Source organism: Elephas maximus, chromosome 9 (genome assembly GCF_024166365.1).
Source record: "Elephas maximus indicus isolate mEleMax1 chromosome 9, mEleMax1 primary haplotype, whole genome shotgun sequence".
In the NCBI taxonomy this organism is placed as follows: Eukaryota; Metazoa; Chordata; class Mammalia; order Proboscidea; family Elephantidae; genus Elephas; species Elephas maximus.
The window spans coordinates 81,391,975-81,406,182 of record NC_064827.1 but is presented as its reverse complement, the minus strand read 5'-3'; the positions used below and the strand labels follow the sequence as shown (position 1 = coordinate 81,406,182).

Sequence of the window (14,208 nt, the reverse complement as noted above, 5' to 3'; positions counted from 1 at the left end):
CTGGGGGATGGAATTTCTCCCTGGACCCCAGGAGCCGCCCAAGCTAGGGCCAGACCCACCCACACACCCATACACTCGCTCCACCAGCCCTGCATGCCACCTTTCCTCAGCCCTGATGGTACAACTCAGCGTGAATGTCTCCTGGAATGGGGAGCTCACTGTCCCACTCATTCCATCATAGGCAGATGAGATGGCTCAGAAACTTTTTCATTCTGAGCTGACATTTGCCTCCCACTGACCTCCCTCTGCCTGCTGGAGCTCCCAGAACAAGTGACTATCATACGATGAAGGTGGTTCCCTTCCACCAAGCATTCACTATGTGCCAGGCCTATGCTGAGCATTTTATTGGAATTATCCTACTCGCTGCTGTAATGACCCAGCAGTGAGGTTCTATTTTATCCCCATTTTACAAACAAGAAAATGGAGACTCACGAAGGTGAAGTCACTTGCCCAAAGTCAGGCAGCAAATGGTGAAGGCAGAATTTGAACCCAGCTCTGAGAGCTTCTGGGCTCCAACTCCTTAACCTCTGGCCTCTCCTGCACTTCTTCTGCTGACACCCTGAAGTGTACGACAGCACTCACGTGCCCTGACCAGCCAGATCTGTCAACCTCTCCTCAACCAGTTTCCCATAATCCTGCTCAAAATGTGCTCACAACTGGTATGTTAATGAAAAATAGGGCTACAGTCTGAGAAATGCTTACCAGTCCTTTCTTCTATAGGAGCTAACTGCGGTTCAGAACAATTCCTGAGCATCCTGCTGGGGTAGTCCCTGGCCACCCCCTTCTGGCCTGGAACCTTCCCTTGATCCTAGACCATTGATCCCAGGATGAGATCAAACCCCCTAGCATGGCCATGGCCCAGTCCTGACCCCAGCTGCTTCTCCCACAGCCACTGCTCAGTAATTAGCTGTGACTATTGTCGGAATCGACTCGACGGCACTGGGTGGGTTGGGTATTACTCTTATTTGGATTTTAACAATGGCCAGTCTGAGCATCTGACTCCATTCGGGAGGCAAAGCCTAAAGTCTCTCGAAGATTACTCATTGTCTTCATTGTGTCCTTTGCAGGCCCCTCTGCTGTGGGCAAAGCTGCCTTCTTCCCACCTCTCCCCAGCGCCATAGGTTTTTTGCCTTACCTTTCCTGTGGCACCATGAGACACATACTTGGCTCCCTCCCGCTGGGCGATTTCCACTTGTTTTCGGGCGATGCAGGGCCTAGCAAGAGAGGTGCCCAGGAGGTAGCGGTCCTCATACAGAGCACTGGACTGGATAGCAGGCCAGATGAATTCCTCCACAAACTCTTTGCTGACATCCTCGATGAACACCTATGGGGAAAGGAGCCCATGAGAGGGAGCCTCAGTAAGGACTTAACCAGAGTACGAAGCCCCAGGGGTCTCAAATGGTCTGCATCTACTGCAGACACAGCTAATCTGCTAGTTGATCGTGGCAAACTGTACCCCTACTTATCCTGCATCTGCAGCAGACATCACTAATTAATCCCAGCATGCTATACTGATACTTCCCTTCCCACAATCATGGCAGACATTGCTAATCGATCTTGATGCACTATTCAGCTGAAACTGATGTGGTCCCTAAATCCCTCCCAACACACGATTCTGGGCATGAGATGAAACTTAGTTGTCATCTAAGATCTAGAGCAGTGGTTCTCAACCAGGGCTGATTCTGCACCCCAGGAGCACATGGCAATGTCTGAGATATTTTTGGCTGTCACAGCTGGCAGGGTTGGGGGATGTTGTGGCATTTAGTGTGTAAAGGACAAAGATGCTGCTAAACATCCTACAATGCACAGGACAGCTGGTCACCTGTCAATAGTACCAAGACTGAGAAACCCTGATTTAGAGGAGCAGTTCTCAAAATGTGATCTGTAGACTCCCCAGGGGTACCGAAGACCCTTTCAGGAAGACTCTGAGTCAAAAAGTTTTTATAATGATACTAAGATGTTATTTGCCTTTTCACTATGTTGTCATTTGCACTGATGCTGAAAAAGCATGCTGGGTAAAATGCCTGGCTTAGCATGAACTTAGGCAGAGGCTCCAAACAGCGCTCAGAGCCACTGTATCCTTCATGCTGTGATCTCACAGTGCCAATTTCACTTACGAATGGCCTTGATGAAGCAATAAAAACTATTACTCTTACTAAATCTCAACCCTTGAGTACAAAATGTGAAGCACACATAAAGCACTTTTGCATACCAAACAACGAAGGAAAAGCAGTGGGCCATGTTTGAGTTGCAAGCTAAACTAGCTGCTCTTTTTCACGGAACACTGAAAGAACACCTCGAAAGAACAACTAGCAGAAAATACGGTCATTCAGACTCGGGTTTTTGGTAGACGTTTTCACAAACATTAATGAAGTGAGCCTGTCACCTCAAGAAAAACTGAGGATGTTTGTTGCTAATGATAAAACACAAGCTTGCAAGCAAAAATTAGATTATAAAGCTTGTATCCATCTCTGTGAGTCTGACAGCTTCCTGATACTTCTGAAGTGAGTAGTGGTGATATTAATGTGATATTTTAATTTTGTATAATGAAATGTGTCAACACTTAGAAGACGTGCATAACTCAGTGAAACGATGTTTTCCAAATGACCAATGCGTGATGTAGTGGTTCAGTGCTATGGCTGCTAACCAAAAGATCAGCAGTTCAAATCCACCAGGTGCTTCTTGGAAACTCTATGGGGCAGTTCTACTCTGTCCTATAGGGTCGCTATGAGTCGGAATCGACTCGACAGCAACGGGTATAACGGTATAATCCATGATGTTACACGATTATGTCCAAGTAAAAGATCCACTTAAAGTATAGGATGGACCAGTGGATTTTAATGCAACGGAATACAAAAAGTTGATTGACACAGTTTCAGATTCCACATTACACTAATTTTTAAGAAACTACCACTTCTTGAATTTTGGTGCAGTATCAAAGAACATCCCTGATTCTCTGAAAAAGGCTATTAAAATACTCTTCTCTTTCCTGGTGATACATCTGTGTGGCCAAATTTTCTTCATAAACTTCAACCAAAATAATACATGGCAGGTTGAGTGGTGAAATGGCTTCAAGAGTCCATTTATCTTCTATTAAGCCAGTCATTAAAACAGATTTACAAAAATGTAAACCAGTGACATTCTTATTAAAATTTTTTGTTTTGGAAAAGAATTCTTTTTAGTAAGTAAATATATAATGTGTTAACGTGTGATGTTGTTACCGTCCTTTTTAAATCTATTAATGTTTTTTAAATGTCAGCTTTTATTTCTATCAGGGTAAATATCAATAGATGTAATCCACAAAAGCTCTGGGGGCTCTCAGTAATTTCTTAGAGTCTAATGGGGTCACAGGAGCCCCAGTGGTACAATGGTTACTGCTCGGCTATTAACTGAAAGGTTGGCAGTTCAAACCCACCCAGCGATGATCTGCTCCCGTAAAGACTACAGCTTAGAAAACTTAGGGTGCAGTTCTACTCTGTCACATGGGGTCACTATGAGTCAAAATCTACTTGACGGCATCTAACAACAATAATGAGATCATGGAACTCTTTGTATTTGTTTTTATTGAGGTGAAATTCACATTAACATAAAATTAACCATTTTAAAGCAAATAACTCAGCTGCATTTAGCACATTCACCACGTTGTGCAATACCACCTCTGTGTAGTTCCAAAACTTTTCATCACTGCGAAAGGAAACCGCAGACCCTTTAAGCAGTTGCACCCCATTCCCCTCTTTCCCCATCTTAGTACTAATTTTGCAAATTCCTGAGAGTCCTAATTATTTAAAATAAAAATAAAAGAAGGATGGACAGATGGATGGGTGGATGGAAGGAGGGAGGGTTGGATGTGTGGACAGAGAATAAAACAGAGATGGGCAAGTGGATGGATGGATGGATGATGGAGGGAGGGAGGGATGGACAAACAGATAAAAGGGAGATGGGCAGGTAGATGGATGGATGGATGATGGAGGGAGAGATGGATGGACAAACAGATAAAAGGGAGATGGGCAGGTAGATGGATGGATGGATGGATGATGGAGGGAGGGATGGATGGACAAACAGATAAAAGGGAGATGGGCAGGTAGATGGATGGATAGATGATGGAGGGAGGGATGGATGGACAAACAGATAAAAGGGAGATGGGCAGGTAGATGGATGGGTGAGTGGATGGATGAATGGAGAAAAGATGGCCAGATGGGGAGTTGGGATTGGTGGGTGGCTGGGTGCCTGAGGGAGGCAGGAAGATGATCCTCATATACATGACAGCAGAAGGAAGCAAGCTCATACTCTTGGAAGCAAGAGCACAAGTCAGAAGGAATAGAGGGGCAAGAAGCTGTGGGTCAGGAACACCCACTGCTGCCTCCACCATATCATAACCCCACTTCCAACCCCAAATCCTGCATCTCACTAGGTACCTTTTTGGCCCCAAGCTTCAGTGCCTTCTTCCTGGCTTCCTCGAAGTCTTCCTTCTGGCCAATGTTAGCCTGAGGAGCAGAAACAGAGAGGCCCAATCAGCCCAGGGGGCAGAAAGGAGAGCATGAGAAGAGCATCAGCCCCCTGGGGTGAGCCCTGGGCAAACACCATCCATTCACAACAGCCCTCAAATGGAGGCGGTTTCCATTTGATGGGCCTGAGGTCACAGTAAGGAGAAAGGGCACAAACCAGGGTCTGGAAAAGTCGAACTACCTCCAGGAGCTGACCGCAGTTGGAACTGTATTGCCCAAGTGTGCCGGAAAGCAGTTCCCATGGGCCAAGGACTGGTTAAGCTCTGCCCTGTGTACACAGGCTTCTGGAATGCAAATTTTTGCTGGGATTGCCTAGGGAGGTCAAAGATTTCCCTTGAATTCAACTTCCCTAAAGCCAGTACAAAGGTTGGTTTGTCAGGAACTGCCAGGCCCCTGTCAAAGGCAGAGACTATCCATCCTGAGGTGTCCAGCGGCAGGAGCCAGAGAAGCCTGTGCTTGGAAGCTCCCGGCGCTGTTCTTGCAGCTGGGGCCTCGACTTCTGGCTCCTCGACTCCTGTCTAGACACTGACATGTTTTCTGCCAGCTGGACTCTGGCCTGCTGCCCAGACTCTGGCCCGAACCTTTGCTCCCTGCACTCTGCTCATTAGATTCCAGGAGCTTCCCAGAGCCCAGCAGGTGCTTGTCTGAGGTCACTCAGCTTTTATATCTGCCAACTCGTGGCCCAGGGGTCTGGACAGCCAGATCCAAATTCCAACCACCCCACTGTGCTGAAGATGGCAAGATGAAGCACACCATGGGGCCTCTGCATCCACTCAAAGCTGTGGCTCCACCTACCAGGTGACTGAACAAGCAGCCTCCCCTCTCTGAGCCTCACTCTCCCCACCTGAACGAGGGGGTTGGATGTAATTAGACTGGGCATATTGACTTCAACTGTAAACAACCACTCTTGGCAACAGCTGAGCTTTTGTCTGTCCAGAGCCCCATCCCCATTTCCTGGGGGGACAAAATCTTCCTTCTTGGGGAGACCCCTTTCCACATGGATGGAGTGGAGCAGATCATGTCTCTTTCCCATGGACCAATCAGAGCCTCCCATATCATAGCCATGGTGACCAACACTTGGTGGGCAGTGACTCAGAAAGGTCAATGAAAGTCTTCCCTGGGCCCTGCCACCAGAGCCACTGGGGAAATCTTCTCTTTCTGGGAATGCTAGGCCATGATGATGTGAGTGTGGGCTAGTTGGCAGTCATCTTGCCTGCCATGTGGTGAGGCCAAGACTGAAACCAAGCAGAGATGGAGACAGATCCTGGATAAGCACCTGGATCCAGCCTTGCCTGAAGCCTATTCCACTCCTGGATTTCTCAATTATATGAGCCAAGAACTGTCTTTTTTTTTTTTTCTTTAAGCTGTTTTGAGTTGGATTTTGGAACTTGCAAGCAAAGTCCTGAATAGCACAGCCAAATGGAGAAGGATTCAGAGGCTGTGTCCAGGTTCATCAGAAGTAGAGCTCATTTGATTAGTGATGTCCGCTGTGCACCCTGGATAGGGAAGTGGCGTCATACACGGCCTGTTACCTATGACCTATGTCAACCAGATGCAACCATAACCACAGACCAGCCCCAGTTGCTCCCACTGGAAATTATAAACCTTACTTCCCTGGGACTTTCCAAGCCCATTTGATCTTGAGACTTCCTTATAGTAAAGCCAAGAACCCTTGAACTTATTGCAAATGAAAAAAAGGATGTGTGGACTAATCACAAACTTGCCCCTGCTTCAACAGGACCTGCCTTTGCTTACATAACAACTTCCCAGAACTTATGTCCTTTTTTTTCCAATTAACTTTCTCAAAGTTTCTATAAAATTTCTCAAACTGAAGCCCTTGATATCTCTTCTTGAGTGCCAGGCTTCCTTGCTGCAGCAATTTGTTTTACTCCCAAACAAAACCTTTGTGAAAATTTTTTATAACTCAGCTTCAGAATCTGTCATTTAACACCGATGACCTATTTACCATTCCAGAACTGGGTGATCTCAGCCAGTGTAGGGTCTGACAATCTTTGCTGAATTACTGGGGGCTGATGGGGGACTCCAGAAAGGAGAAGACTGTGTGCGTTCCCCACGGCCTTCAGGCCTGAGCTCATGGTCCCTCTTTAGGCAGGCTGGCCCAGCAGCACTGCCAAGCCACTCCTTGTGTCCCGCTCTGGTCATCAGCATGACAGCCTCCCTGCTCTGGGGGCATCCCAGACCTCAGGGACACTGAGGATGTCCATTCTACAGATGGAGAAAGTAAGGCAGTACAATGAGAAGCTATTTCCCTACAGTCGGAGACAGGCTTAGAGAGGGGAAAGCTGGGCTTGGACAAGTGCTAATGAGCAGACAGGCAGATGACCCGGCTAGGGACTGGCCAATGGCTGGCTGGCTGAGCAGCAGGACAAACAGGTGGAAAGACAGACATACAAGGCACCTCCTCACCAGGTAGGCAATGACATCATAGCCTTGTTCCTTCAGCCACACGAGGATACAGGAGGTGTCCAGACCGCCACTGTAGGCCAGAACCACGGAGCCTTTGCTGGCCATCTTCTCTGGAGGGGATTGAGGAAGAGCGTGAGTGACCAGGAGCCGGAAAGGCCTGGCCTGCCTGGCTCAGCTCCCCCCGGCCAGTCCCCCAGCCCAGCCCCCAACCCCCACCTCTGCCTTGGGTGGACTTAGTCCCTGAACAATCCGTCACTGGCGGGTTGGGAACAGGGTGTATACCAGTAATCAGGGCCAGCTAAGGAGCTGTCCTTTCTCCAGTCATACCCCCTCCACCCTGGGGGAACCCTGACCCTGCACACACAACCCATCCCACGCTGGGGCCTGGAGTGTTGATAGCATAGCTGGGGGCTGGCGGGGGGAGGTACCTCTTTGAGCCAGTGCCCCACCAGTGAGAGAAGACATCTGAGCTGAGCCGTTGGGCCAGGGCCAGGAGGAAAGAAGGCTGCTGGGCAGTTCGGAAACTTGGAGGAGGCCTTGGCCCTGAGCCTCAGCCCTGAGCCTCTGGCAGCACACATGTTCCCAATCACAACTGCTCCTTGAGAAGCAGACAGTGCCAGGCCCTGAACCCTATTCATGACCCCATGGAGTAGGTGCTGTCATCTCCATTGCAGAGGCAGACACTGGTGTTCGAGGTCAGAGCACATGTTCGTGTTTGGTCTGGCTCCAGAACCTGGGCTCTTACCCATCGTGCTTACTGCCTCGCACTTGAACCTTTCCCACCCAGTGCCCTATTTACCCTTTGCTCATGTGGATTTTAGGAATCGCGGCTCTTCCAAATTTTTATTCACCGAGGTGTTCAGGGTCCACTGTGGTGAATAAAAATGCTCAGTGGGGAGGGGCTCAGAGACCTGCTCTCCCAATGTGTAGGTGGAGAAACTGAGTCCCAGAGAGGGATGGAGACAGGCCAAGGCATAATGCCTCTCTCTAACCTGGGGATCCTTCCCAGGAGACCTGGATGAGCTCTGCAGAAGGTACAGATGCCCATTTCCCACCTGCTCCCACTCCTCAGCTACACTCAAGCTTCCCCAATGCTCCACAGCCTCCTGTCTCCCTTCCCTTCCAGCAGCTGTTCCTTCTGTCCAGCAGGCTCTCCCTGACCCCTCAGGCTGAATTAGGGCTTTTCTTGCCTCCCCTGGCACGTCCATGGGGCCCTGAGGATAGGCGCTGTTACTGTGCCCACTTTGCTGAAGAGGAAACCGAGGGTCAGAGAGGCAAGGTCACCTTCCCAAGGTCATATGGTCAGCAGAGGGGAGGGCCACATTTGAACCCAGGCCATCTGTTCCAGGCTCCATGGACACCTGGGCCATTGTCCCACATTTAGAGGAGGCAGGTTTGTGTCTGGGTGGGAGTGTTTCCACTGGAATCTGACCAAGTTGGAGTCAATGAGGGCTCCTTATTAGACATCAATGGGAAAAGCTGTAGACGCCCCTCCACAGATCTATGGGAGCCTAGAAGGGTTACCTGCCACTGCCACTGTAGTGATGCAGGCTCCTTTGTCCTGAGCACTTCCTACGTGCCTGAAGGTTTGGAGAGGTGAAGTGGCTGTCCTGGGTCATACAGCCATGTATGACCTGGAGCCCAGCCACATGGACAGAACCAAGCAGTCCCTAACATATCCCACAAGCCCACCAGCTGGCCTGCCCCCTCTCATAGGCCCTTGCTATTCTTTGGACTGGGAGGGGAAAACACCTTCTAGAACAGTGAGGCTGGGAGCAGGGGAATTCTGATCAATGTCCACAACTCTCCCCTCCAATGTGTATTCACCTGCCTGCCAGGCCCTTTCCTGGCTGGCTGGGCTGGATTGCCCAGGACCTGGCCTGCTGGTGACTCAAGAGACCTTGACCCTGGAGCCAGTAGATGGTATCCATGGTAACCGCAGATGGGCAACTGGTCGAGGATGGAGGGAAAGAGGAGGAGAGGGAGGCAGCAAGGACTCAGGGTAGTAAGTACCTGGAATTGGCAGTGTGGATTCTCTGCTTCCAGAATCTCTCTTCACAGCTTAGCAAACCACTCTGCAAAGGCAAAAGCTGCTCAGCTGCCTGGCATGACAGCGCAGGTGGTGCCAGAGGCCCTGAACCTGGCTTCCCCAGCCACCCGAACTCCTTTTGAGCAGTCTCATTGAGCAGGGAGGCCCAGAAGTCTCAGAGCATCAGTCTCCTGCATCAGGAATCTCTTAGGGAGTACCTGTGTTCTTACTCTGTGTGTCTGTGTGTGATGGTGGCTGTGGTTAGAGGCGGGGTGTATCCTGTCGCATATTTTTTAAACAGTTCTATTGAAATCTAATTGAGATCTAATAAACTGCCCATATTTCAAATGTACAATTTAGTAAATTTCGACTCATGTGAAACCATCACCACAATCAAGATAATGAACGTGTCTATCACGGGCTGAGCACTTTAGTGTTATCCCCATTTTAGAGACAAGGAAACTGAGGCTCAGGTTAAGGAACTTGCCCAAGGTCTGGCTTAGGTGGTAAGTGGCAGAGCCAGGATTCAAACTCAGACCAGCTGGGCTCCATAACCCCCTGTTGGTAGGTACAAATCTACCCCTCTCTGGAAAGGCTCAGGGAAGGAATGTGCTGGGGAAGGTGTGGTCTGGCGAGTCTCAAGTGGCCCAGACACCCTGGCCGTGGACTAGGGTGGGCTTGAGATAGGAAGTGATGATCCTGTCCCAAGATCTACCCGGCTCTAAAAGACACCCCTGCTTCTGACACTTTCCAAAGCCACGTGGAGTCAAGAGGACAGGTGGGGGCAGGAGGGGCAGCTCCGTGGAGACAGACAGATCACCTTCACCTGCCCCTGCTGTGCCTCAGTGGTCCCACCATGCCTGACATATGGCAGATACCCAGAACCACCCTGCTGGTTCTACTCTCTGGAGGCCAGTTCCTGTCAGTTAAAAGAGGGGCCAGGATCCCCACAGTCTGGAATGCTATGCATGCTCTCACCCAGAAATAGGGCCCCTCCTGAGTGCCAGGCTGCGTGCATATATAGGCACTGAGGAGCTTTGCATGGTGGGTACCACTGGATCTGAACAGCATGCAAGAATGGCTGCCCCAGGAGTGTACACCTGAGAGAGTGCATGTGCATGCGTGTGAGTGTGCCAGCATGTGTGGGTATGTGTGCATGTGTGGTCTATTTGGGTCTGTGTGTGAACGCACAAAGATTAGCTGGGCAGGTGGGCGGGGAAAATGATGCAATCTGACATTTGCATCAGCTCCTGCCCTCCCAGCACCTGGTGAAGCTCCTTCCTCCCTCTGCCACCTCTCGCTGCCACAGCAGTCCCTGGGCCATGTGATGAAGCTGAGACTTTGACCTGGGGAAGGATAGATGATGAAGAAGGAGCCACAGCTAGAATCCACAAGTGAGTACTCACTACAGGAAGGCACAGTGGCTGAGTCAACCAGACCTAGTTCAAGTTGCTTAAGCTCTAAACCTGGCTGATCATCTGCAAAATGGGGGTGAGAACAGCCTGTCCTCCATTCCCGCACAGGGCAATGGCGAGGATTCAGTGAGATGCTGGGGGCAGAGGGGGAGGGTGGGGAGCTCAGAGCTAGGCATCAAGCACTTGCCCACTAAACTTCCTTGCCCCTGCCATGGGCTGACCTTGAGCAAGTCCTTCGCTCTCTAGGCCTCAGTTTCATCATCTGCATGCGAATCTAAAAGCCCTTCTGGTTCTGACATCCTACGACACTGGGCTTCCTTCCTGGGGGAGGCGCCTGGCACATCCTGGTTAAACTCAGCCTCCTCTAGGAAGGGACCAGGGCAGGTTTCCCCACTGCCAAGAGCATCTGTGCCTCCCAGCTCCCAGTGCCAGCATGGACATCGCTTACTAGGTCAGGAACACCTGGAAGGGAAGATGGCCCCATGCCCAGACGTCTGCCAGCTGGGCCTTAGTTGGCAAGGCAGGGGACATTCTCCATGGCCCCAGCGAGAGCCACACCACCAGCTTCCAGTGAACATGCCGGGCCAGCCTAGGCACTCACTCAGCACTAAGGAAAATTTGTGCAACTTTAACACTTCAGAGCTGGAATGGTTACAAAAGCAAACACCGGGTTCATTTCCCCCACACACGTCATTTCAAGGTAAGGACTACTATTACTTCCTATTTACGTATGAGGAACCTGATGCTCAGAAGGGTTAAGCAACTTGCCCTAGGTCACAAAGCTAGTGAATGGCAGTGCTGGGATTCAAATCTAGGTTGACATCAGACCCCATGCTCTTTACTACACTATTCACTATCCTCCCTGGCCTCAAAGAGACCCCATATATTCTCTCCTTCACTTTATATATCTTCTAGAGAATAAAATCCCCAATGAATCACCACTGGTCTTTCCTTCTCTTAACGTCCTGCATGATGCAGTTTAGGTCTACAGCCTTATAGAATGTTCCTCTAGAACCTCTCCACAACATTCTAACTCAGCTGAGCTGGGTTCATTATAACTTTCTTAAAAACCATGGCTCCACCTAGGCTGTAAGAATTCTCTCCTACTTACCTCAGTCTAGGATTTCAGCTCTCATCACTGGGCAATCCTAATTTGTGTCTAATAGAGCTAGGCTGCAATCACATACTTTGACCTGAAGGTGCCACTGTCCTCCTTCTACTGGATTCAGTCTTCCCATTCACTAACAAGATTCAGCTCATTTTTATCTACACAACCATGGTGACAGACAGGGGAGGGATTTTCTTCTCAATTGACAGGTGAGGTCAACAGGCTTGCCCAAGGGAGCCACACACTGAGCTGGCTGAAGTTCTCATCTGCAGGATTCCTGAGGCCTGAGAATCAAACCAGGAACACCAAACTTTCTCAGGGACCCCAACACTCCAGCCACCTTCCTCCTCTCAGTGTCGGGGGTCATTTGGAAGTCTGCTTTGGCTTGGGAAGATTTAGTCTCTGGTATTAATGAAAATGCCCTGAGGAAGGGGTTAGGAAGACTAAGTAAGCCTTCCCAGACCCCGGTGAGAGATATACAAACCCTCTCTTAAGAGCATTTGGTTATGTTGGAAAGAGTACACTCATCCATTTATTTATCCTGCTCATAATGTTGAAGTAAGTACCTATGGGTGCCTGGCCTACCTCAAGTCTAGGGAGGGAGCCTGTCTTGCAGAAGGGAGGGAACCAGTGCCTAGAAGATCAACTTTGGCCAAAGCCAAAGTGTCGCAGCAGTAACCAGGGTCTTGGACCCTTAATTCCAGTGAGGTTACCTCTGTCCACATGGGTACCCATGCATAGGCAAGCCACTCACCCTAGGGGCTGCATGCTCAGATGAAGGCATCTGGCTGTCCTTGCCTCTTAGGACCCATGGGGCATGGGAAAGTGCTTACACAGCAGGTGTGTCTGGGCCTGGCCACCCTTACCCAACCTCCGCAAGTTGGGCACAAACCCTGGCTCCATTCCCAAGGCCTCTGGGACCATGGACTAGGGTGAACAGGCTACCATCAGAGCCAGCGGACCTCACAAGCCTTTATATGTAACACTAAACACTTAGGGTAGGCTTGTGGGAGGGAGTAAGATGAAAAAATCCATACTACCTACCAAAAATTCAGACACAGTCAGTGATTCAGCATGCTTCCGTTAATGAAAACACATGACATCAACAAAAAATTCAAAGCAGAAACTATTTGGGTCACCAAAGGGTTAAATGGGCTGGTTTACAGAGTTCTTCATCAGCCTCTTAATATCTGCAAAAGTCTCCTGAGCTCTGAGCCTTGAGTCTGTGCTCAGGCAGATGGTGAAACAGGCTTGGGAAGCTGGGGGTGCAGGCCCAAGGTATCCTGTAGTTGTACCTGCCTTTGGGGCTTGGGTCTGCTGGACTCCAGAACCTACCCCTCCTGTCACTCGGCTGTAGACTTGGAGAGGAGGGATCAAGGCCCAGGGCCCTCCCGACCTACCCCTGGGGAAAGTACAGGTCTGTGCCTGCCTGGAGATGGCAGCCAGACAGGGCTACTCCCAAGGAGACGCCCCCACTCCACAGAGAGGAACACGGAGGTAACGCAGTCACTGGGCCTCCTAGTCAGGAGGAGCTCTGGCAGGATGGGAGAGGAGTTTCCTACACTTCTCCCTCGAGGGCGCAGCCATCCACAGGGGCCAAAGGCAACAGCAATCCAGACCGCAGATGTTTCCAGAGAACCTGCTCCTCCCACCGCCCGAGCCATTGCCAGGCGGAGACCAGGCAACGCCGCCCAAGGCGAGGCCACTAGCCCGTTCTTGGGTACCGAGCAAATACCCTTTAGGAGGCTAAAGCGCGTCTGCCGCCCCCTGCAGGGGAGAGAGCGCAATCACACTCATGGCAATGGGGCTTGCAGAGAGGGTCAAGGTGCCCGTCTGCCCAGGGTAAACTGAGGCTTAGGAGAAAGCTATAGGGCCAAGCCCCAGAAGTGAGGGGCTGAGGTGGAGCTGGAACTCTGGTTTCACGCAAAGAAAGAAAGAAAAATAAAGGCAGAGTCAGAGACAGTGGATCAGAGAGGGGGCGAGATGGTCGAGAGCCCCCACACTCTCTATACTCCTCAAATTCTCCATTTGGGGAGTTCGCGGCATAGAGGAAGCTGGAACGGGAGAAAAAAATCCAGAAAGAAAGGGGATATAGTCCGACTTCTCAAACCGGGACTCGTGCCCCGCCCCGTCCCCGCCGCCGGAGGAGCCCAGGAATCCGGCCGCAGGAGTTTGAGCAACAGAATTCTTGGTGTCTGCCTCTTTCCCTCCAGCCTTGGTTACAGCCGAAGGCGAGCAGCGACTCAGAGGTCCGCCCTCCGTCCCTGGCTTGCCCTCGGGCCGCGCAGGAGGAGGGGGCTTCCGGGGAAGGTAACCCTAGGCTAGGGAGTGAGAAAGGGGGGACCCCCGGCCCCTCTAGGCCCGAGGCTGCTTACCGGTGGCCAGGCGCTGGTGGCAGGCGGCGGAGCAGGGCCGGCAGCGACGCACATCCCGGGTTATAAGCACCCGGCCGGGGCAGGGCCGGGGACAGGGGACACGTGGGGGGGACGCGCGCAGCAGGCCCCGCCCCCTGGCCCGGCCCCCTCCGGGAGCCTCTCTGCGCGCGCGGCGACCTGTGAGTGGTCGGGGACTCGCCTCTCCCTCCCGTCTCACGCCTCCCCTCTCGGCTTTCTCTCCACCACCCACCTCAAACCCTCCGGCCCCTGGCTCTTCTCGCAGGGGCGGGAGCTAGCACACCCTCCTGAGGGAGCACGGGCAGGGGTGACGCGGTGCGCGTCTCACGGC

The 14,208-nt window shown here is 51.2% G+C and overlaps 1 protein-coding gene across 3 annotated transcripts in view; it reads right to left on the bottom strand.

Annotated features, from left to right (window-relative positions):
• ASS1 (argininosuccinate synthase 1) overlaps positions 1-13,957 on the bottom strand; it is a 54,977-nt gene extending 41,020 nt beyond the window's left edge. Inside the window, exons 1-5 of one of the 3 annotated variants that reach the window (XM_049896997.1) lie at positions 13,860-13,957; positions 8,946-9,007; positions 6,933-7,042; positions 4,416-4,484; positions 1,136-1,324 (exon numbers count right to left, since the gene is read on the bottom strand). In XM_049896997.1, the coding sequence (XP_049752954.1) occupies positions 1,136-1,324; positions 4,416-4,484; positions 6,933-7,037 (363 nt within the window). In that variant the 5' untranslated portion in view covers positions 7,038-7,042; positions 8,946-9,007; positions 13,860-13,957. The remainder of the gene's footprint in view (positions 1-1,135; positions 1,325-4,415; positions 4,485-6,932; positions 7,043-8,945; positions 9,008-13,859) is intronic. The other 2 variants (XM_049896998.1, XM_049896999.1) reach the window with 2 other exon arrangements.
• Between the last annotated feature and the right edge of the window lie 251 nt (positions 13,958-14,208).